This window comes from Euprymna scolopes, chromosome 2, assembly GCF_053919585.1.
Source record: "Euprymna scolopes isolate OS-2025 chromosome 2, ASM5391958v1, whole genome shotgun sequence".
Classification (NCBI taxonomy): domain Eukaryota; kingdom Metazoa; phylum Mollusca; class Cephalopoda; order Sepiida; family Sepiolidae; genus Euprymna; species Euprymna scolopes.
In genome coordinates this window covers 58,213,828-58,240,871 of record NC_136483.1, presented here as the reverse complement: position 1 = coordinate 58,240,871, position 27,044 = coordinate 58,213,828, and the positions used below count along the sequence as shown (strand labels likewise).

At 32.1% G+C, this 27,044-nt stretch overlaps 1 protein-coding gene across 2 annotated transcripts in view; it reads left to right on the top strand.

The window, feature by feature from the left end:
• LOC145291508 (uncharacterized) overlaps positions 1–27,044 on the top strand; it is a 783,169-nt gene that overhangs the window by 582,152 nt on the left and 173,973 nt on the right. For both annotated transcript variants that reach the window (XM_080137475.1, XM_080137464.1), the window contains exon 6: positions 26,570–26,878. In XM_080137475.1, the coding sequence (XP_079993601.1) occupies positions 26,570–26,878 (309 nt within the window). The remainder of the gene's footprint in view (positions 1–26,569; positions 26,879–27,044) is intronic.

The following is a 27,044-nucleotide window of genomic DNA, read 5'->3' as shown; positions in this document are numbered from 1 at the left end:
GCTTAAGTTAAAATGGTGTAAACTATTATTTAAAATATTTTTTAATTAATAATGATGAAAAAATAGTTTTCAATAAAATTCAATTTTGATTTTTTACAGAATAATCAAATTGTAATTTATGATATAATACATAAACTCAGTTGAAATATATATTTGACAGGTTAGAATTCCATTTCAGAATATCTTTGAAGCAATAAGAATAAAGTGTTAGAAGCTAAACGGGTATCTACTGACTGGCTGAAAATCTTGCTTTAAGTAAAACCTCCTAAATGTTAGATATCTTGGCCTTTTATAGTTATGACCTTGGTTTATAGTTATTTTAAAACAACTGAAAGGGTATTTAAAATGTCTTTGTCTTGGATATTTTGTCCTAAAACTATGGGGAAAAATGCGTTGGTTTACTTATCTCTGATACATGGATAAATAGTAAGATAATCACAGCGCTTATGTCTTATCAAAAGGTTGGGATCTTTGATAAGAGGTCAAGTCGATGATCATTCTTCGGTTACTCTCCAACTCGGTAGAACCTAATGCATGTCACTTGGAAATTAGACTAGCCCTGCCGGGAGGAGATTGTTGACATGTCCACTTAAAAACTGAAATCATGGGAAACATACATATATGCATATATAAGTATGTTTATGATTTCATAAACATTCTCAGATTACTGCCAAACATTTGATCAAACTTTTGTGCTTGATATTTTTAACCCCTTCTCGAATTTTTCCATCTCAAATTTTGATCATTGGTTGTGTGTGGAAAAGGCACTAGACATCTTCATAAAATACTTATGTTACAACATAGACTGGTAATACGACATAATCATGTTGACACACTGGTTCCCATTAGATCACTGAAGTTAAGCAACGATGAGCCTGGTCAGTACCAGACGAGTGATCATTTGGAAATGCTAGGTGTTGTACGTAGGAGGACGTTGACACCCCCCTGCAAGAACTGCAAAACCTAACGTCATCATCTCTTTTAATTGGGATATATATGTAACTGGGGACGGCTTGTGAATTTAATATTCCCTAGAGACTTTCTCTTTTGGGGGAAAGTCGGTACAACCTGCCTAGATTTAATGTTATTAGCTATAGACTGGTAACACGATGTTGCTTAATTTGTAGACCAAGCTGTAGTGAGTTACAGATAGTAGCCCTAAAAAAGGACATCACTCCTTAAAAAGAAACCGTGGATATAGATTTAACCCATAATGAAACCAAGTGTTAGACCCAGAAAGAGGCCTTTCGCTCACTTAAAAGTAAAATATAACAAGTTTTCAAAACTGTTATTGATTTCTATAAAGAACAAGCATGCAACCTTCTGATATGTATATCAACAATACAATTATCGCTTAAATGAATAGCAACAATAAATTATGACACATATATATATATATATATATATATATATATATATATATATATATATATATATATATATAAGAGTAATTGGAAAGTCACTCCCTATTATTAACTATTAGACTACCCGTGACCCGTTGGGTCAGTATGTTATATTAGCTATGGAATTAATGTATGAGCGTGACACTTGTGATGTAAAGAAAATAGTTTTTTTGTGACATAACAGAAGCATTTTTATGAAAGTATATTAAAATGAAAAAAGAATATAGATAGATCTCTATGAATCGTTCTGTTTATAATTGTTTATTTTTGAAAAAAATTTACAGCCATTATAAGTGGTTTGCCATACTTATAGGTAAATGTGCACTGAACAGATATCATAATACTTAAAGTTAAATTCAAATTTTGATATATCTTTTAATTTAAACGCAAAAAAAAACAATTGGGCCGATGAAAACGTACACAGTAAAACAATATGTTTTATTGTCGCGTTGATTATTTGTTTGTCATGCAAATTAAAAAAAACATTTTCGAGGTTATTTATTTATATTTGTAGTGTAGAAGAAAATGTACGAATGTTTTTAAGAAAGGTGTATTAAAAAATGGAGAATAAATTTAACAAAAAAGGAAGGTGTTGTAAAATGCTCTTATGGTTGTCAACGGGTTAAAGTAGATTTATTTGTAAGAAAATTGTGTTAAAATAACTTAAACGTAATACGGAAATGAACGATGTAAAAGAATGCAAAAAGTATTAACAATTGTTTATTTAGATAATTTAAACGTGAGAAAGAACTTGAAAACGTACACGGTAAAACTACGTTTTATTGTCGCGTTGATTATTTTTTTATGTACGCATGCACACCGGTAGTCGTAAACCGGATGTTGGGTTACAACACCCGTTACAGGGTCATTTGTGTTTTATAATTATATAGATAGATTGTTAACTTGCTACTGAAATATGATTATTACAAGAAATGAATATGATAAGAAAGTGCACAGCGTGAGGTTTAAAATATTTCAATATGTGTTATGGTTAATCACACATATTTAAATATGTGTAATTGTAATTATCCATTAGCTTTTCAAGCCGACTGGGAACTGCATTAACTGATTTCACAAAGAACTTTTATTCATTCTTTCTCTTTTTGGTCACCAATAGTGAAAATAGTGAATTTAATGTCAAGTTGAAACAGGGGATACCTAACTAGCTTAATGGATGCTGTCATGGATTTTATCATATTCATTTCTTCTCATAATTATATTCAGTAACAAATTACTTAAAAGTTAATAATAAGAAGTTATAAGAATAGTTAATAATAAAGAGTAGCTTTCCAATCGCCCTGTAGAGAAATGATTAATATTCTTTATCATAAGAAGCTTTATAATCCTTTTACTAACATTTTTTTCTCATTTTCTCAGAGAAAATGAAATCATGGGCAGTACTTTTATTTTATACCCATTCAATATAAATCATGTTTTGAACTGAAAACTTTAAAGTAAAAAAATACAGTAATATTTAGAATTGTTTTCTTTTCAATAATTTTGTTATGCTTTTTTAAATCTTAAATTTGTCTGCGAGAAATTCTATAGGGGAGAGAAATCTGAGTGTGATATATTTTGTTTAGAATGAAATCGAAAAACACCACTTATCAATTAAGTGAACAAAACAATCAAGTTCAAACCAATCCATACATCCCCGCCCATCACCTCCACAAAGGATTACTGTGTATACTGCTAACGACTTAGGAGGAGATATTATCTACTTTATCTATCGTTAGCAACAAAAGTGACATTAATGCTGCTAGTATTTTTATCTACAACGAAATAAAAGTATCTTAATCTAAATGGGTGAGTTATTGGAGCAAAACTGTTACCAACTAAGAAAGTTGAGGTTCATTTCTTTATTTAATTACTAGCTGTCCTTATCTAGGGTTGCTCGGGATTCAGTAAAATGATTTTAATTTCTAATTTATATTATATTTCTCTTAGTTTGTCTGTCCATTCAACTTTTTCTCAGAAACTACTAATTTTGTATGGACCTTTGTTATGATACTGTGCAGTGACCCAAGTATCATGGTATCTGTTGGATATATAGTTTGATATTTATAGAGATTAGTCACAACAGTACCACATTTACTATAGTTTTCTTGGAAACTTATAGATCAATTTGACTGAAATTTTGCATTTGGATTCTTTGAACTACTGTTCTCATCTTGAGTGTTATTTCCGAAAGTACTATACTTCTGCAAATAATTTAACTTACAATAGTAAGAAGTGAAAATTGGTTAGTCAGTTGCAAGCGTAATTTATTAGCTTAAATACTATTTGAAACTTACTTTGGATCTGAAAAATAACTGTATATATATGATAACGTTTTTTTTAGGTTTCTCTTATTATTAAATGATCACATTTCAATTAAAAAAAAATGATATGAAAATAAAATTATGTATGCATATATACACAATTCCCCTTAAATATCACAGAATATCTAATAAAAATGCAGTAACTACTTAAATAGTTGTACCATTTTTTTTAAGTCATTTTTTTTAAGTCATTTTTTTTAATGAGATTTAATATAAAGAGGATGGGGAAATGTAAAAGGCTTTGTCCGTTTATCAGCAATGTTCTCTATTTATTTGTCCCCCCCCCCCACTTTCCAACGAGAGCAAAGTTAGACACAAGGTCTGTTATTCATGTTGAGATATCCAGTTTCCCAAAAGAGGTGCTCTGAATTGGACAAAATAAAAATTGCTCCAGTTTGGGAGAGGCACCAAAAACATGTTCGAGCTATCCCTACTAATATATACGAATCTAGCATAAATCCCCTATTTCAAGTAAAACCCTTCCACTGCTATAACCCATTAAATACATATAATTAAATAAGCATCCTTCAATCACTTACTCTATATTCTTCCCGGGAGTTTAATAACGTATATTGTACACGTATATTAAACCCACCATGGCAGATATGCTACACACTTACCTTCATTATATAATAAAAGCTACATTCCTCCTATGTCACAGAGTTCACTTTAGTTCTGCCGTTCCCTCCTCAAACAGTCTCAATATGTTATTTCTCACTGCACAATTATTTCGCTCCTAATTATGTTACCTAGCATCTTCTTTCCTCTTATGATGAGAAACATGAGGCTTCGAAATACCATGGAATAAAGAGTTTTACATCATACACCCCTAATTGATGTAGCATTCTTATTGAATAAACAAATAAATCTATTTACATTAATATATATTTTTATATTGTCGTTTTCTTATTTTATTGATTCTCTCTCTCTCTCTCTCTCTCTCTCTCTCTATATATATATATATATATATATATATATATATATATATATATATATGATTCAGTTGAAGATTTTTGAGATCACCTTTGCAGTTTCTCATCTCTTTGACTTTTAATGAGGATATTCACAGCAGGGACGATGAAATGGCAATGTGAGGAGAATGGGTCAGATCAAAATGGAGAATTTATATTTGGTTCAATCTGTCACCTTTCACTCTCTCTACCAACAGCCCCAATCTCCTTGCTATTTCTTGTTCTAAATTTGGTCGAACAGCTGCCCAAAGATATATCGAAGATATCGATATTGATAAAGGTCAGATTTGTTTTCAGCACTGTGCGCCACTTGGGACATAAAAGCCATTAGTAATTAATTAATGAAGTTAACCATGGATGTTTTAGGATTAAACTCAATTTATTCCTTCATCTCTTAAATTCCTTTTGATAAAAATATCTCGAATCAGCGTTTTCTTCTATTAAGACGATGCAGAAAGTAATCTATCAATGTTTACCTTAAGCCATATTTTCTGACTAATTTGAATCAACTTCAAGGCATTTGGCTACAAATTTAACTCTCAAAACAAATTTACTGAACCATCAAAGATTACCTACATCCGAATGAAGACATAATATAATAAACTTTGTTTGACTATAAAAATCACCTTTGTCTGTCTGTCTATCTGTCTCTCTCTCTCTCTCTCTCTCTCTCTCTCTATATATATATATATATATATATATATATATATATATATATATATATATATATGGCAAGTAAGCTACACGAATACGTTTCTCAAAGGAAATCATCAGGTTAATAAGTAAATTAATAATTATATATGCTAGCAGGCTGCCAGACATTGCTTGATCATAAAATATAATTCAATATCATATTTTAATTTATGCAGATTTCGTATTTATTATTATAGAGCCAATTCTCTATTGATTATTATATTATACCCAATATATCGCAGTGATTTCAGAAGTTAAAAAATAATAAAAATATGACTTGACAGCTAGAATCAACATCAAAACGTATAGCTCTCCAACCTTATTTATTACCAAAAACTTTACAAAATAATATTATAAAAAGTATAAATGTATATTTGCACATGCATAGAAGAGTACTTAAAGTCGACTTACGCCTGCCAAGTTCCAATTTTGTTCAATGTTGTCTCCTTAGCAGCTGTTTTTTACCGGCTAAAAACCGAATCCAATTTGTTTCACAAGTTCAAATCCTTTATATATCAAGTTTCAAGTATGCAGACCAAAAATTGATAGCGGAGTTTGGTAGAGACCGTTTCTCAGACAGGCAGACAAGGCTACTTTTATATATATACCTGCGTTGTTCGGTTGTAAAATACCCTCAAATATAAGAATTTATGCAGATTTTGTATTTATTATTATTGAGCTATTTTTTATAGTTAGAATTCTTTTTAGAAAGATATTGAATGTTTACAAAAAGGGATCATGCGAACTTGCCAACATCTCTAAGTGGAAGTGTTTCTATGGAATGAACTGGATTCAAACTTGGCACACTCAGGTTGTCGTTAAACACTTAGTCACTGTCACTGTCACCTCCTTATTGCTCTTGCTTCTTCTTTGAATACTCAATATTACATAATTACAATTATTTTCAATGCTTGATTGATTGGTTTGCAAAATAAAATGTCATTATTTATTTATTGCATTTTTATGTGAAGGAATAAAAGATATGGGAAAGAGAGAGAGGGAATAAAGTTCGAAACGATAGTGAGTCAACTAGTTTTGAAATAAAGTTATATTTATGGTTTGACCATCAAAAACAAGTTTTGTTATAAGAGTGTTTTTTTTTTAGGGTTGGAAGAGCCAGGAGCAGAAGATGGGGGGAGTAGTCAGAGTTATTGTCTTTGGCTGAAATGTATCAATTTATTGAATGCCATCTTCATGTTTTTGTTTGCAGGTAATTTCCCACTCAAATGAACAAAATCAATGGCAAATCAAAGAAAATATCATCTGGCTCTGAGATCAAACATCATTCCGCCATTTTATATGAAAAATAAAAAAATAACTATAGATACTGTTATTGACTCGGTCTTCCCACCAATTTTCTATGGCAAATATTTTCTAACCATCTAATTCATTTTGAAGTAGATAATGTTTAGAGTTGGGACTGTAGAGTGGCTCCTTTTATATGTGCTCCCATCCTTTTGTTTCTTTAGTTTTTTTTCTTTTACTTTTTTTTCTTTTTTTTTTTTCACCCTAGTTTCGGGTTAGCTTTTTTGCTCCCTTTGTTTCGATTGTAAACTTTTATGTTTTTCAAGTTATTAACAAATCTATCTAAAAGGTTTTGTGATTGCATTTCTTTTCTAGATTTTATTTGTGGACTATGGAAATTAAGACCCACCACTTAGGTGGTGTTCATTTTATATCACTTGATTTTTACATCATTCACCCATTTTTGTTTTTTTACGTAAATCCCGATCTAATGTTTATAGAAGCCAGTCCTGTAAGGAAGCAACAAATCCTAATCAAATATTTGTCTTTCATTCACCCCCTTTCCACTAAAATATATATTTTTTTCGTTTTGTCATACATTTTGTCAATCATTTTCGTCAAAAAAAAAAAAATTAATACATGAGTCCAATTGTCCCCAATTAAAAATCTCAAAAGTTGTGAGCTGCAGTTTTCTCTAATTTGTTTTAATTTTCTCAAAGGTCACTGCTCATATATATATATATATATATATATATATATATATATAATTTTTTGAATAGAACAGTTTTTCATTATATTTATATCATCTACAAAGATTAAAATAAAGGCATAATCAGGCTAAAATATGAATCCTTCTTTAAATTTTGATTCCATTCTGTTACATGATTTTAATTCTAGAAAATGTCTAAAATTTAGGACTTATATTTAAGAAGTCTAAAAAAGGAATTGAAATTCAAGGAATCTTGTTTAATTGATGTCTAATGATTATGAATAAAATTTAATGCAATCTGAAATATCTGAATGTTCAACTAGAAGGTTATGTCCATATAACGCCCGTCCTCTCCCCAAAAATATTTTTTAAAATATTTCAAAGAAACTAAAATTTGGGGAATATTTATTAATTGATGTCTAATACACGTGGTTAGAATTTCATAAAAATTGTGAGATATTTGAATTTTTTCTGAAAACCTTTCACTTCCTCTTTGCTTTCTTTGCATAAATTAAATTAAATGTAGACCACATTACACACCCTTACGCCTAAGAGCAAATCCATAATTATCAGTTAATTTAGGAGCGAATCATATGCCTAGAAATATTTAAACATGCTAGACATTTTAGCCCTTTAAAATGGGGAAAAAGTTATAGTTGACTTATAATGAGTGTTTAAAGCCAAATTGATCGTTAAATATGATTAAATGTGTGCCCATTTTTGCATTAAATATTAATCCTTATTGATTCCCAACTGTGAATCGAACGGATACCATAATTCTATGATTGCTGCATCTTATTATAACAAAAATTCAGACAAAATTTCAGTCAGATCTCCCCAGTAGTTTCTAAGAAAAACTTGAATGGACAGATCAGCAAACATAGAGAAATATAATACAGATGCACATACCAAACTTTATATATAGACACATTCAATGCATGGGAGATATGCAAGTAGAGATGGTATCTTGATATATTGACTACAACAATTAAGTCTCAAATAGCGAATAAAATCCTCTCAAGTTGAAAGTTCTTTGTTCAGGTTTGAATTAGGCAGATCTTTGCTAAGATATAAAAATATTTGCCGAGCAGACACATCTAGATAAACTTAGCTCAATTGTTGGCTGAGTATGATAGATGGTGTTTGCGGCCAATTGCATTGTCTCTCTCTTTGTCTCCTAGTGTTTTCACAATTTTTTTTATTTTCTCACATCCAAATTCCGTTTGCTTTGCCAATGTATGTATGGATCAGCCATAGAGGTCTAGATCGAACTGCGTTAGCAGTGCACCTTGCTGCCTCCAGAGGTCCCAACCCCATTACATTCACCGACCTGGCTGTCATTTTATCTTTACTTATCTAAGTCCAGAAGATAAGTGAGCTGCCTGTCCTCCTAGAACCACCCCTCAATGCTGATATACCATTTCGACTGATTTTTGTAAACTACAGATTATACATAAAATGTGTATACACTTATAAATACGTATATAAAATAAAACAATAAAAAATATGCTTATCCACATGCATGTAGTTAACCTCGCCAGATTTACATACATAATATCAATTTACAGATACATCTCTTATCACATACAGATTATATATATATATATATATATATATATATATATACAACTCTTATCACATAGATATATATATCTACAACTCTTATCACATACATATATATATATATATATATCAATATTTTTTTAGATAAATATTAACAATCATTGTTATACCTACAGACACTAGTGTTTCATGCTTATGCAATCATCATGTGGGAAGTAATAATTACTGGAAGATTCGAACCCAGTCACAAAGTCAATATATATATATATATATATATATATATATATATATATATATATATATATATATTAATTCAGTAGAATACATAATCAATGCAATAATTAAGACTTTATAATTATGCTCAAAATTCAACATTCAATAATATTTCTCAGAAAAGTTCAGATGAATGAACCAGTCTTCAAGAATTCTGGTGAAAGAACTGACCCACTAAATTATCGCCCCATTAGCCTCCTCCCGCTTTTCGCCAAAATATTTGAGTCCTTAGTTAATCAAGCCCTAGTCCAGCACCTAACAGCTGCTAAACTCCTGACTGACAAACAATATGGATTCAGGCAAGCCCGTTCAACAGCAGATATCTTAACTGTAGTTTCTGAACGTATATACCGTTCATTGGAAAAAACAGGGGAGGGTAGAGCGGTAGCCCTTGATATATCTAAGGCCTTTGACAGGGTATGGCACGATGGTCTTCTAAGAAAAATTAGATCATATGGAATCACTGGAAAAATTCATAATGTAATTAAATCCTTCTTAAGTAAGAGAAAAATCCAAGTTGTCCTCGACGGTCGTACATCTAAACAATATGACATAAATGCGAGAGTACCTCAGGGGTCTATCCTTGGACCTCTATTATTTCTGATATTCATAAATGACCTCCCTGATAAAATTATTTCGGAGATGGGTATATTTGCCGATGACACCACTCTCTATAACAGATATGAGGGGAAAACAAATGAACACATATCCAAGGAAATGGCAAAAACACTAGAGGATGATCTCCAATCTGTAGTGGAATGGGGACAAAAATGGATGGTCACATTCAATGCTGCTAAGACTAAGCTTGTTTCCTTCAATAACTACAAGAAACCTTCTCTACCACCAATAGCAATGGCCAAGAACACATTGCCTGAAATTACTTATTTTAAACTCCTCGGCCTAACGTTTACAGGAAATATGAACTGGAATAGATACATTGAGAGCATTGCCAAGGCTGCTGCAAGGAAGGTTGGCTCCCTCTACCGTGCTAGAAAACTACTTACGCCTGACAGTATCCTGTACCTCTATAAGGCCACCATTCGCCCATGTATGGAGTACTGTTGTCACATCTGGGCTGGTGCATCTGCTGCTTGTCACTCGCTCCTGGACAGGGTTCAAAAGAGAGTCGCCAACCTGATAGGTTCTGAACTGTCATCTAGACTTCAGCCTCTGTCCCATCGACGAGATGTTGCATCCCTCTGCCTTTTCTACAAATACTTTAATGGTGAATGCTGACGAACTGCAAACATTTGTACCTCCTCGATGTAACTACCCCGACAAGCTACTAAGTCTCATCCATTTACAGTAGAGATCCCTAGGTGCAAGAAAGCCTTTTACTCCAATAGTTTCTTCCCCAGAACTGCAGGTCTTTGGAACTCCTTTTAAATGTTATATTAGATTCATCCATTTATACTTCTAAATTGAAATTGATAAAGACTATGTGCTGAAGATGAAAATTATATATTTGTCAAGTTTTATCCTGATAGTATAGTGATAATGAAGATTTTCTAAAACATGTGTACACATGGAGAAATATTATTGAATGTTGAATTTTTAGAGCATGATTACAAAATATTATGTCATAAATTTTGTGTTCAACTTAATAAAAATATATAAACTCTATTTGACACACTATTTGACATGTTAACTATTGAGCTTGGTTTTATCTGCAGTATTTAATTCATTCTTGGATTAATAATACCTTATTCATTAATAAAAATTTATGATATGTAATCACCTTGAGATATAGCAATAGTTTGAGTTATTTAATTTAAACTTTTCTTGATGACTACAAATATATATATATATATATATATATATATATATATATATATATATATATATATATATATATCACAACAAGTTACTTGTAAAAAAACATAATACTCTGATCATGTTGGATTTTGTGTAAAACCCAGCTGGTCAGAACAGACTGCTTCGTAAGTCTCTTTCTGCTATTGAGAGTTCTTGGAAAAAATTAGAAAGCACAGATTAGTTTGAGCTTGGAATGATCTCCATTTTTCCTTGGGTAGTTTTTGGACCTTAATAAGAGGTCATTTGTAAAAAAAAAAAAAAATAGAGAATTAACCTTTGGTGTTAGAATAAAGTTTTCATGCTAACAAATAGTGTATATGTTAAAAAAAAAAAAAAAGACATATATAATGCTATAATTTCCCTTACTGTTGAGATGAGCATAAAAGTCTAGGGATAAAATATCTGACTAATGATCACAACTTCAACTGATCTTATGGTTGGATTTCAAAGATCAATGTGAAAAGTAGAACGTGACCACACGTAGTAAATTATTGATACTAAATCTTCACTCCCCCCTCAAAAAAACTTTTTCCAACCTCAATGTTACAGAGGTGTTATAATATTTTGATTTAAAACAACTAAAATGTTTAGATATAAAAAGAAAGAGACTCAAACGTCATTTTCACTTTTGATCTTGACACTGGTTTGTTTTTGACCATGTATTAATGCATACACCTTTGAACAAAACCACACCTATGTATGTATGTATGTATGTATGTATGTATGTATGTATGTGTGTATATATATAGTCATCCATAGACAGACTGTTTCGTAAGTATCTCAAACAAACTAAGCTGTTTCTTTAACAATCGGCGTTCTTAACCCTTCAGCCGTCGGTCATCTGCCATAACTAATCGAAATCTCAATATTTATAGAAATACTGTAAATTGCAGATGAGTTCTCCTTTTAATTACTTTTATTTTTTTTTTTTTTTTACTAATGCATCATCACTTATCAAGGCCAAGAGGCCACTAGAGGATAAGGGTTAAAGAGTGTACAGTAGACAATTGGACAATAAAGTAATTGTTAGTAATGGAAATTCAGTAAATTTGTTAACTTATATGGAACGGCTCATCAAAAACTTGTTTACGTTAGACTTGAAAACAACCATATTGTAGTCATCTGGAAAGCAGGAAAACGGAAGACAATTCCATAGACGTGCAGTTCTAAGAAAGAAGCTTTGTTCATGGAATCTACGTTTAGGTTTAGGCACAGATAAAGAGTGGGGGAAATTAGTGATAGTGTTTTCTGCTAGACGGGTGTTTCTTGTGAAAGTCTGACGAAGGGGGACCATAGACTGGAGCTCAGCCGAGCACTTTCCATGAAAATAACGATAAAGCAAAGACAAACTTGCAACATCTCTTCTGTGAGAGAGGTTGCAACATCTCTTCTGTGAGAGAGGTTACAAAGTCTATTTTGAACTCTATCAAGGCAGGATAAGTCCTTTCCAGTAGCTCCTGCCCAGATGTGGCAACAATACTCCATCCTTGGACATACCTGGCTCTTATATAGATAGAGAATTGCATCAGCAGTGAGATATCTACTGGATCGATAGAAGGATCCCACCATTTTTCCAGCAGCTTTGGTAACGGATTTAATGTATGTATTCCATTTCAGATCAGGAGTAAAGGTCAAGCCCAGAAGCTTGTCAAAACATGAGGCCTCCCCAAGACGAGAGCCATTCATTTCAATTGATGCCAGATGGGGATCAGAGAATTGATGATGTAAAGATAAAAGCTTGGTTTTAGATGCATTAAAAGTAACAAGCCACCTCTTTCCCCATTGTACCACTTGCTCAAGATCAGAGAAGAGAGAATCGGAGAGAACTTGGTCGTTTACAGTCTTAGATGTTATACCATAGATAGTAGTGTCATCAGCATAAATGTCTATGAATGGTGTAAGGATGTGATTTGGAAGATCATTAATGTAGATCAGGAAGAGAGTTGGGCCCAGGATGGACTCCTGAGGGACTCCAGCATTAATACTGAGAGCTTCTGATTTCTGCTCATCAACTACTACTCTTATGAATCTATCAGAGAGAAATGGTTAAATAATCGAGTAGACATTTCCAGCTATACCGTAGCTGAAGATTTTGTGAAGTAAACCTTTATTCCATACTCTATCAAAGGCTTTTGATATGTCAAGAGCAATTGCCCTAGAAAGGTAGCCTCCGTCGAGAGATTCGCTAATCCTATGAGATATAATTGTAAGCGCATCTGCTGTAGATCTAGCAGAACGGAAACCATATTGCGTGTCACTAAGAAGGTTATTTTTACTGAGATGGTTGATTACTTCTCTGTTTAACACAGATTCTAGCAACTTACTCATGATGCACAGGAGACTTATTGGACTGTACTGAGAGGGAGATGAGCGATCACCTGAATTCTTAAATACAGGGCATACTGATGAGATTTTCCAGGGTGATGGGAAGCAATTCTCCTTAAGACAATGTTTAAACATTTTTGTAAGTATGGGCGCTAGTTTTGGTTGAAGTTTTTTGAGTTAATTGGAATAGCGTCAGGGCCAGTTGCTTTCCTGGAATCAATGTTTTTGATTAGCTTCGCGACATCACGTACAGATATATGTATATCACATAGTGTGTTTTCTGATACAGGAGGAAATATTGGGGGTTGGCGGCCTTGGTCACAAAGGGTAGATTACACGGGGAGTTTCGCATTTACAGTAATGGCATTTGGTAATTTCACTTACCACAGTGTTCAACCCAAAGGGGGGGGGGCTATGAAACATAGCCAAATGGAAAAACAACACAACAATTTTTATTTTTATAAGAGCTTTACTCACGTTTCATACTTTTTAATGCATCCTCAAAGGTTTAGCTGATAAGAATTTTCGTTGGGTTAAATGCAAGTAGTGATATTTACAGAAAAAAAAAACGTTGGGTGGTCAACGTTTGAAACGATTAAAAAGAGAAGAAAACAAGAAAAAGCAGGGATACGATAGGAGAAAATGTGGGAAAGGAGGGCAACACAGAAAAGCTTATAGAAAGGAAGTAAATATATATGAGCTTTTCTTCAACTAGTATTAAATTCACTTTTTCAGAGTTCCCAACCATTATCAACTCACATCTAATCTAAACGTGCATTGTAACTAAGGACTTCTTTCCACCAACACCACCAATAAACATCAAATAAGTCATTTATAATTTGTGTATAAAAAAACTGTGACAAGAATGTTATTGGGTGTTAATATTCTTAGAGAATAAATAAATGAATTTACCAACAATGAGATTTAAAACACAAAAAAATATGTATACAATAAAACAAAACAAAAAACAAGAACCTTGTTTATAGTACAATGTTATGCCCAGGAGAAACTCCAAGATAAAATCATATGTTCTTTGGCTTTTCTGATATTGTCATTCTTCTCTCTCTCTCTCTCTCTCTCTCTCTCTCTCTCTCTCTCTCTCTCTCTCTCTCTCTCTCTCTCTCTCGAATTAATTATAATTCATGACCAGATCATGAATTCTTTTGCCAATTTGCAAATAAACTTTATAAGGATGTGTTTTTCTGTCTGTTTGCTCCTGTCTCTATTAAGTTATTATTCTCATTTATTCATGAGTATACTTACACATACAATGCGAACATACATCAATCATAAATGCATAGAATTAGTACGTTTTCTTTGTATATATATCTATAATATAAAGCTGACTGTCTGTGTGTGTGTGTGGCCACGAATAGGCTCTTATATGGTTGACTATTTTAAAAAAACTGATTACATATAATGATAAAAGATGTATCGAGACACAGGAATGGGTATGTTTGATCCTGCAGAACGGTGGTTCATTAAAATTGTGTGATCTGCGTTCGCGCCTGGTCCACAAAGTATGGAAATAAAAAAAAAAAATTAAAAAAAAAACGTTTACAAGGGTTTTTGATATAGATGTACACAAGAATACTTTGATAAGTATGTTTTAACTTAAATACGGATGGTATACTAAAATTGTGGGGTCTGCGTTCGCGCCTGGTCTCCATAGAATGGAAATAGGCACAAACTTTAATAAAGACTTTTTATATCTATCTGCGTAAGTATACTTTGATAATTATGTTTCAGTTTGAAGAAATATAGTATAATAAAATTATGGGGTGTTCGTTCGCGCCTGACTTCCATAGAATGGAAATATGTTACAAAGTTTAACAAGGTTTTTTAATATAGATCCACAGAATATTGTGATAAGCGTTTCAGTGTGAACAGGTATGGTATAATAAATTATGGGGTTTATCTATTTTATTTTTACTTTCATCATATTTTGCTTTGGTTTTGATACCCCCAAATTCGAAGCTATCTCTTTACAACCCTGTTTTTTCATAACCTATCATACTTTCATAAATCAGAGTCCATTTTCTGTAGGCTGTTTCTGAACCCAGTCAACGACAGGTACTTTTGCTAGTATATATATATATATAAGTCAAAAGAATACAAAGATATAATCAATCTTATGTTGAAAAAAAATCGATGTTAATTTTTTTTACATGATTGCATAATATTGATTATATCATAAATTTGTAATTCTTCTAAGTTATAATATATGAGCTCTGTGAAACCTTAAGTCCTAATCATTAAACTAAATTACACTTGCAGCATTCACTAATATCTTAGAGATTTGGATGATTTCACCTTTTATATTTGCAGAATTGAGATGGGATAATTTCTTGTCACTCCAAGATAAAACTAACGTTAAAACATTGGTCTCTCTTGAATATTATATCTACACATGCACACGCATGGCATTTGCGTGTGTGTATAAATGTTTTGCATATATTTGCTGCCTTATATATATATATATATATATATATATATATATTTTTTTTTTTAATGCAGAAATTCAATGATTGTTAAGATATAACAACAGAGCATATATATCTACAATTATATAAATGCAACTTTGTCTGTACGTGAGTGAGTTCTTATAGACTCCGAAACGGCTGAACAGATTTTCTTTAAAATTTACAGAACTTTAGTGTATAAGTCTGAGAGTGATCTTAGTTAAGTTTTGTCTCAGAATACCCTCGATAATGATCGATAATCGAAACCATTATTTTAATTTATCTGTCATCGGTAAAGCCATTTTTCCATGTCGTCACTTAGCAACAATGATAGAACAACTAGCCGTGAAAATTGTACTGTGGGTAAGTTGATAGCGTGTTTTTATTTTGTTTTTATTTGTTTGTTTTCATGACACATAAGACTTGGAAATTTACGTGTTTTTTTTTTTCTTTCATTTTTGCGTGACATGGTCTCTAGGTTCAAACCCTGTACATAAATTTCTTAATGTTTTTTTTCGTTAACTGGAAAGAAATTTATATAAAATAATTTTATAAAAGAAACAGTAAGTTCTCTAGAGTCCAATGTAGAATAACATATTTTGGACTAAGTTACTGCATGGAGGCATGTGAAGCTTCCTCCCGAGCGATTTCACGGATTTCGATGACAATAAAAATATAGGAGTGTGAAATATTCGTTGATCATCATTCAATCTCAAGCAACGTCGTGTCTCCCTGCTAGTATATATATATATATATATATATATATATATATATATATATATATATATATATATATATATATATATATATATAAACATATTTGATGGATTTCAAAGACCAAGATTTTATTCATCTTAGTAATCTTTATTTATTTATTTATTTTTCAAAACAAAAACTTTGGTGCAATTACGGATCCGTTTCTTTCACAGAATTTGTATGTCAATACCAAATATTTCTTCCATGGAATCACCAAATAAGCAGAAAGTTCTCAATCAGAAAAAAGTACATAGCAACAAAACAAAATTAAAAAAGAAAGAAAAAACTCACACTGAGTCCCTCTCAAATTAAGGGAAAAATGGTAGTCATCTTTTATTATCTCGCAAAAATTTTGTTTATATATATATATATATATATATATATATATATATATATATATATATATATATATATATATATAATCATAGTAGATTATACCTTAACATTTACTTAAATGGCATTTTTCATCTGTTTTGAAATCATTGCCAATATAAAAGCAATAAAAAGAATAGTTAATTAATAAAATGTCCTTTTACCAATTAATATGCAACTTAAGTGACCTAATGACGTAGATCGTATTTACATGATCAAAAATTTACATATCAGAAAGATGTTTACTTCTGCCGTATACTTCTGAAACTTCAACTTATTAAACTTAGAGCTGATGATATTTATTCCTTTTTCCCGTTGCGCCACAGGTCCAGACAGCGATGTTTTATAAACATTGATGTGACGATAGTGTCAATAGTTTTTGTTGTTCTTTTTTATGCGATTTTCTTAACTTTGTTACACTTAAGATAATTTGATTTCATTTGTGGTAATATTATTAGTCGGATTTACCTGGTGTTGGGAGGGTGAAAACATGCGACTGTAACTAATTAAAAGAATAGGATTTTTAGAAATTCGTTTTAGTTTTTCATTATTTTATTTTTGATTTCAATTAATAAAAAAAATCTTTTATTTTTCAATATTTAATAGTTTTATTTTTGTAAGTCTTATTAATTAAAAATTAAGTCAGAAACTAAGTTTTAACTAAGTTTTATTTTATTTCATTGAGAATTGTTATTGGAGAGTTATATATATATGCGTGTGTGTGTGTATTGTAATTGACTCTTCCTGTTCGAAAATTGAATTTACGTTTTTATTATCATTTCTTTTATTTTATTTTTCAATATTAGACAATTTAATATTAAATGTTTAAAAACGAAATGTCAATCACAAGTTTTTATCTATTTTTTTATAATTTTATTTTAATTATTTATTGCTTTGGTTTATTCATTTTGCGGCATATCAGCTCTTTTTAGGGGAAGTCTATAAAATGCTGAAATACAACACCTATTTTAATTAATTCATTTTCTATCATTGTGGGTTCATTACCGCAATAATCGATTCCATAATCTGCAATGCTATCCATTTGGTCAATTATGCACGCAAGAAAATAATTCACTACCAAAATGTCCATCATCCGTTTCTTATTTAGAGATGGATATATTTTTTTTAAATGTCCAAATGATTTTTTACTTGTCTTTCATTGTATTCATTTTTTTTAATTTGGTTAGTCTCTCTCTCTCTCTCTCTCTCTCTCTCTCTCTCTCTCTCTCTCTCTCTCTCTCTCTCAAATTTTGTCCACACATTTTTTGTTTGACTTCACTGACAACAACCATTTTCAGGAAGTTCTTAAAAAAGAAGTGAACAAGATGGGAAAAACAACTCCCCTAAAAAATGATGATAATAAATAATAACAATTGAAGTGATTGTCTTTTTGTGTGTTCAATATTGTTTTTACGAATAAGTAAAGTAGATGGCGTCCAAAATAATTAAGATAGGTCAGTCTCATTACCAAACATTTCTCAGATCTGTCATCACTCAATTCATCAGCCATTTTTCCTTCAGTTTTTCATTTTTCGCATAAACATTTCTGTGTAGGTAGTTTACTTGCCATAAGTATATTTTGGTACTATATATATATATATATATATATATATATATATATATATATATATATATATATATATGCGTGTGTCTATGAGCAAGGAATTTGAATTAATGGCTAGACATTAAAACAAATAACGTCAGATGTTTATAAAACATCAAATAAGTTTTCTGAAGATAATAAAGAAGATATTTAAAAAAATAGAAAAACATATAAATTGGTATATTAAGCTGAAAGAAAAAAGAAACAAAATGTTTTGTAGAAAGAGAATGAACGTGGGGTGAGGAGAGTTTGTTTTCCCTTATTTGTTTGGCAGGTTTGTGCTCTTACTAACTTGTATGTTGAATTTAGTTTATATTCCTAGAAATTTAAACTGCATTTTGAAATTTTATTTTAGTATTTTTTTAAAAATATAATACTCAACGTTTCTTTAGCCTATATATTAATGGCTTGGCAAGGCATAAAAAACCCTAAGCAAAATTCATCCCAAAGCAGCGAAACAAAGTTGGCTTGCCTGGACACTATATATACAAATGTAGGGAAATTTGGGCATATTTTATTGGTTTGAAAATATAGGTTCTTTTTTACTAATTGCCATAAAATTTTAACCATAGAATAGAATCTTCAAAAAGCCTGCAAATTTTCATGTAGTTTCATCTCGTAGAACCAAAGATATGAACGTTTCAATATTCAATTTAGCTACGAGTATATATATATATATATATATATATATATATATATATATATATATATATATATATATATATATACACATAAATGGCTATATGTTTGTCTGTCTCCATATTTTCAAACTGTATCTCCTCCGAAACTAAAAGTCGCACAACGGTGCTAGGAACTTTAAATGATTGGATGTTTTACAAGCCGTTCTTTTATGAGTTTTTGTTTTTAAGGTGTCAAAAATTGGGTCAAAATTGAAAAAATCGTTAAACATTTTGTACATTCATCTTAGTTTATTTTTAATTTTTAATCAGTTTATATGCATGTCACGTTCGTACAGTGGTAACCTCACCAGCTTTGAATGCTACAGTTTTGGTTTCGATTCTAGCTGATGGCACCTAAATACATTTTTTTTTACTTTTAAAATCACGACTCTTTAATAGTATATACGAAATCTGGGCAAATTAAAATATCATATTTAAGCGTATTTTATGCCTGGGCAAAGCCCCGATAGTATATATATATATAGATATACCACATTTTTTGGCAATTTTATAAGTCCCAAATCTCAGCAACTGTTGATCAGAATTTAACAAATGAAGGCTCTTTGGAAATGTAATGACCTGAATTGTGTAGTGCGCTATGTGACATTTTCCTTTAGGGTTGCACATTAAGGGGATCATCCATCACCCAGAATCTATTTTTGGCACATTTTACAGCCTTGAAATGTTTCAATCATAGTCATTTTTTCTTAGTTTTGCATATGAATTACAAAATATCTGATATTTCCCCAAAACCTATGATCTTGATGGAAGGGAGACTAAAACATGCTGCTATGGTTTCAAATGGTCTGAAATAACAGCAAGAAGAGACTTGATTCCAAATATTTCTCATATATTATATCTTCTCTCTTTGATTTTTATACATAAAGTAAATTTCACAGTGTATAACGATTATTTGATACTGAAGATATTCATAATCGTACCCTATTTCCAAAAAAGTTTTGGGGGAATATATAATATATATACATAACACCAAAAGATGGAGGAACTGAGGAAGCATGGCTGTGGAAATCTTTTTACCCGAATACGATGTCCAGCATGTTAAAAATATACCATTTGTTGTAAAAATCTAATGGATAAACATCTGAAGAAGTTGGTGGGAACAGGATATTTTTCCGGAAACATAAATCGTAAAATTGCCACTCATTAATGAAACAGCTGTAATGGAAAAATCCAGGAAATAAACGAAGGTTATAAAAAAGAAAACGTGAGTCTGAGTTTTCAACAAAACTTTGCACTATATATATATATATATATATATATATATATATAGTAAGTTATAAAATGTATATGGCGATTAAGCTACATTGAATATTCTGCATTTCATCCACTCTAGGATTCTTCAGGCGCATAAGCCTAAAGAACCCTAGAGTGGATGAAACGCGGAATATTCAGTGTAGCTTAATCGCCATATACATTTTATAACTTACTAACTAGCCCTACCTACGTATTGGGCACTTTTGAAGTAAATACTTAAAGATTACACATAAATCTATACTTTCATATATTAACTTTATGTGAGTAAATTAAGTAATATATATATATATATATATATATATATATATATATATATATAATTATTTCCTATATCAATTTTCAGTATTTACTTCAACAGTGCTCAATATGTGAGTAGAGCTTGGTAGTAAGTTATGAAAAAATATGGCAATTAAGCTACACAGAATTTTCTACATTTCATCCTCATAGAGAATTGTCAGGCTAGAATACATTGTAAGCTGACAATTCCCAATGGAGATGAAACACGTAAGACTGTAATTTAATTGCCATATAGTTTCATAACATTATATATTTTTTTTTCTTTATCATAAAGTATAGAATATATATGTTTACTCTATTTACAATCGTTTTACTCACCTTATCTTTTTTAAGCTGTATGATTATATTTAAACACATTTGTAAATATATTCATTTATTTAATGCAATGTAACTCAACCTCTAACCACTCAATATCTGACGACTCTTTTAATTCCTCTGCTTATGGTAGTACAATAGCAGCTGCTTCTTCTTCTTCCTCCTCCTCGTTTTGTTACCATTTTGACTAATCCCCCCTTGACTTATTTGGAAGAGGACACAATGAAATTAGCGGAATCCTTGTTCGCTTGATCTTTTGGTGCCATCAGATTGACTTTCGGATTCCTTAGGGGATAAAAGACAGAAGAAGATTAATCATAAAACCATTATAATCTTCGGTGCTTACAAACTGAACATTTGGTAAAGTGCTTATTATTATTTGCTTTGTCATTTCTTGATTTTCAAGAAAAGCTTTACCAGTGCACGTTGATCTTCGTTTCTTGTTACTCTGATAAGAGTAATCGGAAACATTTTTTTTGGGGTCATGAAAGCAAAATAGAAAATGATTCTCACGTTTTTTTATTTTTATTTTTTTAGATGAGGATTGATAATTCGTATTCTTTGGATTATTCAAACTACTGTTTTAGTATTAAGTGCTTTTCGCACAACGTTTAGGCCGATGTAACCTTAGACCTTCTTTAAGTGTATCTGGTCAAACTCGGGAATATTTTTTGTTGAACTCAGGAATCTGCACAGAATTTTGAACAGAATCCTTTATTCAATCCATGGAGGCCGCATGCTCTCATTCCACCAGCCATGAATGGGTAGAAGTCCTAAGTAATTCGCAATTGTATTTTTGAGTGTTGCTCACGCTGATGATTGAAACTTCAATCTTTAGAAAAGTGTAACTTACAACTGAATTTTGCTATTTTATACATATACCATGGGTTCGTGCGTAAGGATCCGTGACATAGTGGATAAAGTACATGGTATTCCAGCAAATGATTGATAGGGTTTGGCCATAGTGGTTTTTGTAGCATGTATCAGTAGTGGTGATGCTTCACTATTATTGCATCTTGCAGAAGATATCTCTGTCTCTCTCACAAATTTTCTGGCTTTAAGGAACTATTATGGTAATAAAACCAAAGGAAGTTCTTCAAATTAAAACAGTGAAGATATTAATAGAGAAAAACTAAACACAGAGAAAAGAGATTTACTGTCTGGTTATTTTGTTTTGGGTACTTCAATCTATTTAACACATGTTTATGGTTTATGTAATATTTTTTTTTTTTTTTTTTTTTTTATTCAATTTTCACCCCAAACAAGGCACAGTGCCACTTTGAAGCAGGGGGCTACTATTAGGGAATTAATTAGCGGGGTCATTATGAAGGGAGAAGAGTAGAAAGATGTTTGTTAACATTACACTTGAACTTCTGCATATCATTGCAGTTGGGAAAGCAGAATCCCGGAAGGGAGTTCCAAAGACCCGCAGTTCTGGGGAAGAAACTATTGGAGTAAAAGGCTTTCTTGCACCTAGGGATCTCCACTGTAAAGGGATGAGACTTAGTAGCTTGTCGGGTTTGTCGGGGGTAGTTACGTCGGGGAGGTACAAGTGTTTGCAGTTCGTCAGAGCATTCACCATTAAAGTATTTGTAGAACAGGCAGAGGGATGCAACATCTCGTCGATGGGACAGAGGTTGAAGCCCAGATGACAGTTCAGGACCTATCAGGTTTGCGACTCTTTTTTGAACCCTGTCCAGGAGCGAGAGACAAGCAGCAGATGCACCAGCCCAGATGTGACAACAGTACTCCATACATGGGCGAATGGTTGCCTTATAGAGGTATAGGATACTGGCAGGCGTAAGTAGTTTTCTAGCACGGTAGAGGGAGCCAACCTTCCTTGCAGCAGCCTTGGCAATGCTCTCAATGTATCTATTCCAGTTCATATTCCCTGTAAACGTTAGGCCGAGGAGTTTAAAAGAAGTACTTTCAGGCAATGTGTTCTTGGCCATTGCTATTGGTGGTAGAGAAGGTTTCTTGTAGTTATTGAAGGAAACAAGCTTAGTCTTAGCAGCATTGAATGAGACCAACCATTTTTGTCCCCATTCCACTACGGATTGGAGGTCATCCTCTAGTGTTTCTGCCATTTTCTTGGATATGTGTTCATTTGTTTTCCCCTCATATCTGTTATAGAGAGTGGTGTCATCGGCAAATATACCCATCTCCGAAACAATATTATCAGGGAGGTCGTTTATGAATATCAGGAACAATAGAGGTCCAAGGATAGACCCCTGAGGCACTCCCGCATTTATGTCATATTGTTTGGATGTACGTCCGTCGAGGACAACTTTGATTTTTCTATTACTTAAGAAGGATTTAATTACGTTATGAATTCTTCCAGTGATTCCATATGATCTAATTTTCCTTAGAAGACCATCGTGCCATACCCTGTCAAAAGCCTTAGATATATCAAGGGCCACCGCTCTACCCTCCCCTGTTTTATCCAATGAACGGTATATACGTTCAGAAACTACAGTTAAGATATCTGCTGTTGAACGGGCTTGCCTGAACCCATATTGTTTGTCAGTCAAGAGTTTAGCAGCTGTTAGGTGCTGGACTAGGGCTTTATTAACTAAGGACTCAAATATTTTGGCGAAAAGCGGGAGGAGGCTAATGGGGCGATAATTTAGTGGGTCAGTTCTTTCACCAGAATTCTTGAAGACTGGTACCACAGAGGCGGTTTTCCAGCAGTCGGGAAAACAAGATTCGTTAAGGCATTTATTGTAAAGTTTGGACAGAACTGGAGCAACCTCGGCAGAGCATTTTTTTAATAGCACAGCCGGGATGAGATCTGGTCCACATGCTTTAGAGGTGTCTAGGTTTTTTATAATAGCATGTACCTGAGAAGGGGTGATTTTCAAGTCGTCAAGTGTGGCGTCTGTTCGCAGAGGAAAATCAGGGAGTGAGTGGTGTACCGAGTTCAGTGTGGAGTTTGAGGCAAACCGACTGGCAAGCAGATTAGCCTTGTCAGTTGCCGTGCAAGCAACCTCATGATTGTTTGTTAGTGGGGGAATAATTGACTGTCCATTATTAACTACGCTGTTGTAGATTTTCCAAAAATCCCGGGTTCCTAATTTCTGTGCTTCGATGCGCTTTCTGGTGGTTTCAGAGTAATCTGACTTAGCTGTGTCTATCACTCTCTTACAATTATTTCTAGCTTCTATAAACTTCTGTTTATTTGAGCTGGACTTATGTCGGTTGAATCTGCGGAACGCATGCTGCCTTTGACAAATGGCAGCTGCACAAGCAGAAGTAAACCATTGGGGGGAGTGGGGCTTGCTATAGTATTTCCGTGCGGGAACATGTGCTTCAATAGCAGTTTTGAACCATTCAGTTGTCTCATTTGCACACTGTTCCGCTGGAAGAGTAAAGATATTTTGCCATGGGGCATCTCTGATGAGCTCCCTGATGGCTTCCCAATCAGCCTTTTTGTATATTTTGTAATATTACAGAGTTGAAAGAAAACGGATTGTTATTTTTATACCACAATAATATGGTATGCATATCAGAGAGAGACGGTCAGCCATATCTTTCTACTCAGTGTCTATTAAATAATATTCTTGTCATTGGAGGGGGGTCGGGGGGGTCGATTACTTATACACAATAAATAATGGAAATTGCCTTTAATTTTTTTCTCAAACAATCTTATCCCCCCCTACATACGCACGAATTTATTAGCTATCTTAATAATATCTTAATAATAATAATACTTCTTTAATTGACATCAACATATACAAAACAAACTTTAAAAAGCAATACAGACTTACCTATAATATATTCTTTTACTCAACCCCATCACGTATTAATTTAATAAAAATACATATGCTTAAAATGGAATATGAAATTAAAAGGATAGCAAACATAAATGTCCAGATGCAATAAAAATTAACAAAACAACAATGGAATATACTACGACATACAGTATTGTAAAACACATTTTCTTTTTTTAAATAGGGTTTTATATATATATATATAACACACGTGTGTGTGTAACGTGTTTCAACTTTCCGACGAGGAAGCAGACAGAAAGAGAGGGTAAAAAAAATCAAATAATCCTTTCAAACAAAAAACTGCAAAAGCTGGGATCAGATAATGGTAAACAATAATAGCAAAAAACTTCAAATGCAAGGAGGAAAAAATATATCGAAAAGAAACAAATTACAAAGTTTTGAAGCCAATTTTCTTATTTGAATCATTTCGCCCACACTTTCAAAACGAGTAAGGAATTTGTGCTTTTAAGTTTTTATACTTTTCTTGCTTTTATTTTTCATATAAATTGTGATTGTTTTGTATAGATTTTAAGAGAGGGGGCATTCAACTTGACTGGCATTTAGAAACAGTGTTTCCAGGTTTTATATAAGCCACTCATTGAAATAAATGTTTAACAAATGTTTCATAAACCCATTTCGAGCAAAATTATTCACATTTATTGCATCCTTTTGTATTAGACTTTTTTAATCATATAATCTGAGATACATCTTGTATTGATTTGTAATTAGCTCTAATTGATTTGAATTGTTCGTCTAACATTATACGAGTTTTCAATAATTCAACAAATATGAATTCCTGCCAAAATAATCAAGAATATGTCTGAAGTCGCCTTTGTCATTACACATGCAACTATTATAGTTCACATTGATACACTAGTACTTATTATAGAAAACTTGTACAGATATATAAAGCACTACATACCTGATACATATATCTATACGACAGTATGTGTATGATATGTATCAGGTCAACATTTAGTTACTCACTACAACTTTGTCATAATTCAGTTCTTAAAGCAGTTTATGTCCATTTTGATATAAAGTTGTTGAAAGATGATTCACTCGAGTAACAAAAAAAAATAAAGATGTGATAAAAAAATATGTGGGGAATAAGAGGGGAGGGAACTCCTAAAATCGCCTTTCACAAAAATATTTTTATGCTTAAAAAAAAAGACTTGATTTTAATTAAGCTAATCTCATAGAGCTCAATGAAAGGAATCTATTGATGTTTGCTGTTTTTATAAACGATATTTAATTTCAAAATTTGGAAATTAAACCATCTGCATTATTTAAAACAACTTATTAGATTATCTGATTAGTTAGCAGAAAGACTCAATAATACATGTATATATAAACACATGCAGTAATATCGATTCCATGAGTATTTACGAGGAGAAAATTCTGTGTAGCTTAATTTCCATTTATATTTTCATAACACACACACACATTATATATATATATATATATATATATATATATATATATATATATATATATAATGTGTGTGTGTGTGTGTGTGTGTGTGTGTGTGTGTGTGTAAGCGAGGTATGTTAAACAATTATAGTAAAAGGGAATTAATTAGGTCTGTCTTTAATATCACAAGACTTATAATAAATCTAACTCGACATTTTATCATAAAGCAGGTATGGTTGCTCTTTCTTTTTGTTATGTACTTTTTACAGCTGTGATTAATTGATGTTATAATTTTTCTATTCTTGCAGCTTCAATTATGATGCCTCAAAATGGAACCCACCCTATGTTAACTTCCAGTAAAACAGATAGCCCCAGTTACTTCAACTATAGCCCACAACCGATGGTCGGACCCTTGCATCCCAACATGGCCAATGGCCAGCCAGCTCTAAGTCCTTCAGGGAACCCAAACAAGCGCTTAAAGAGCAACACCATAAGTTCTATATCTCCAGCAGACGATGATGTTGAAAGTGTTGGTGATGAAACAGAAAACTACTACAACAAATCATCAAGTATGAGTAGTCAGTCTCAAGGCTGGCAGAGTGAGCACTTAGATCCTGGTAAGCATTCAGTTATCTCTTTTTTAACAATGATGGTAGCTTCTTCCATAAGGTTTTCTTTCTCTTTATCTCCCTTATATATATATACATATATATATATATATTAAATAAACATCCAACATCTAAAATAAAAATAAGAAAAAGTACTCCAAGCATGCACATGTCA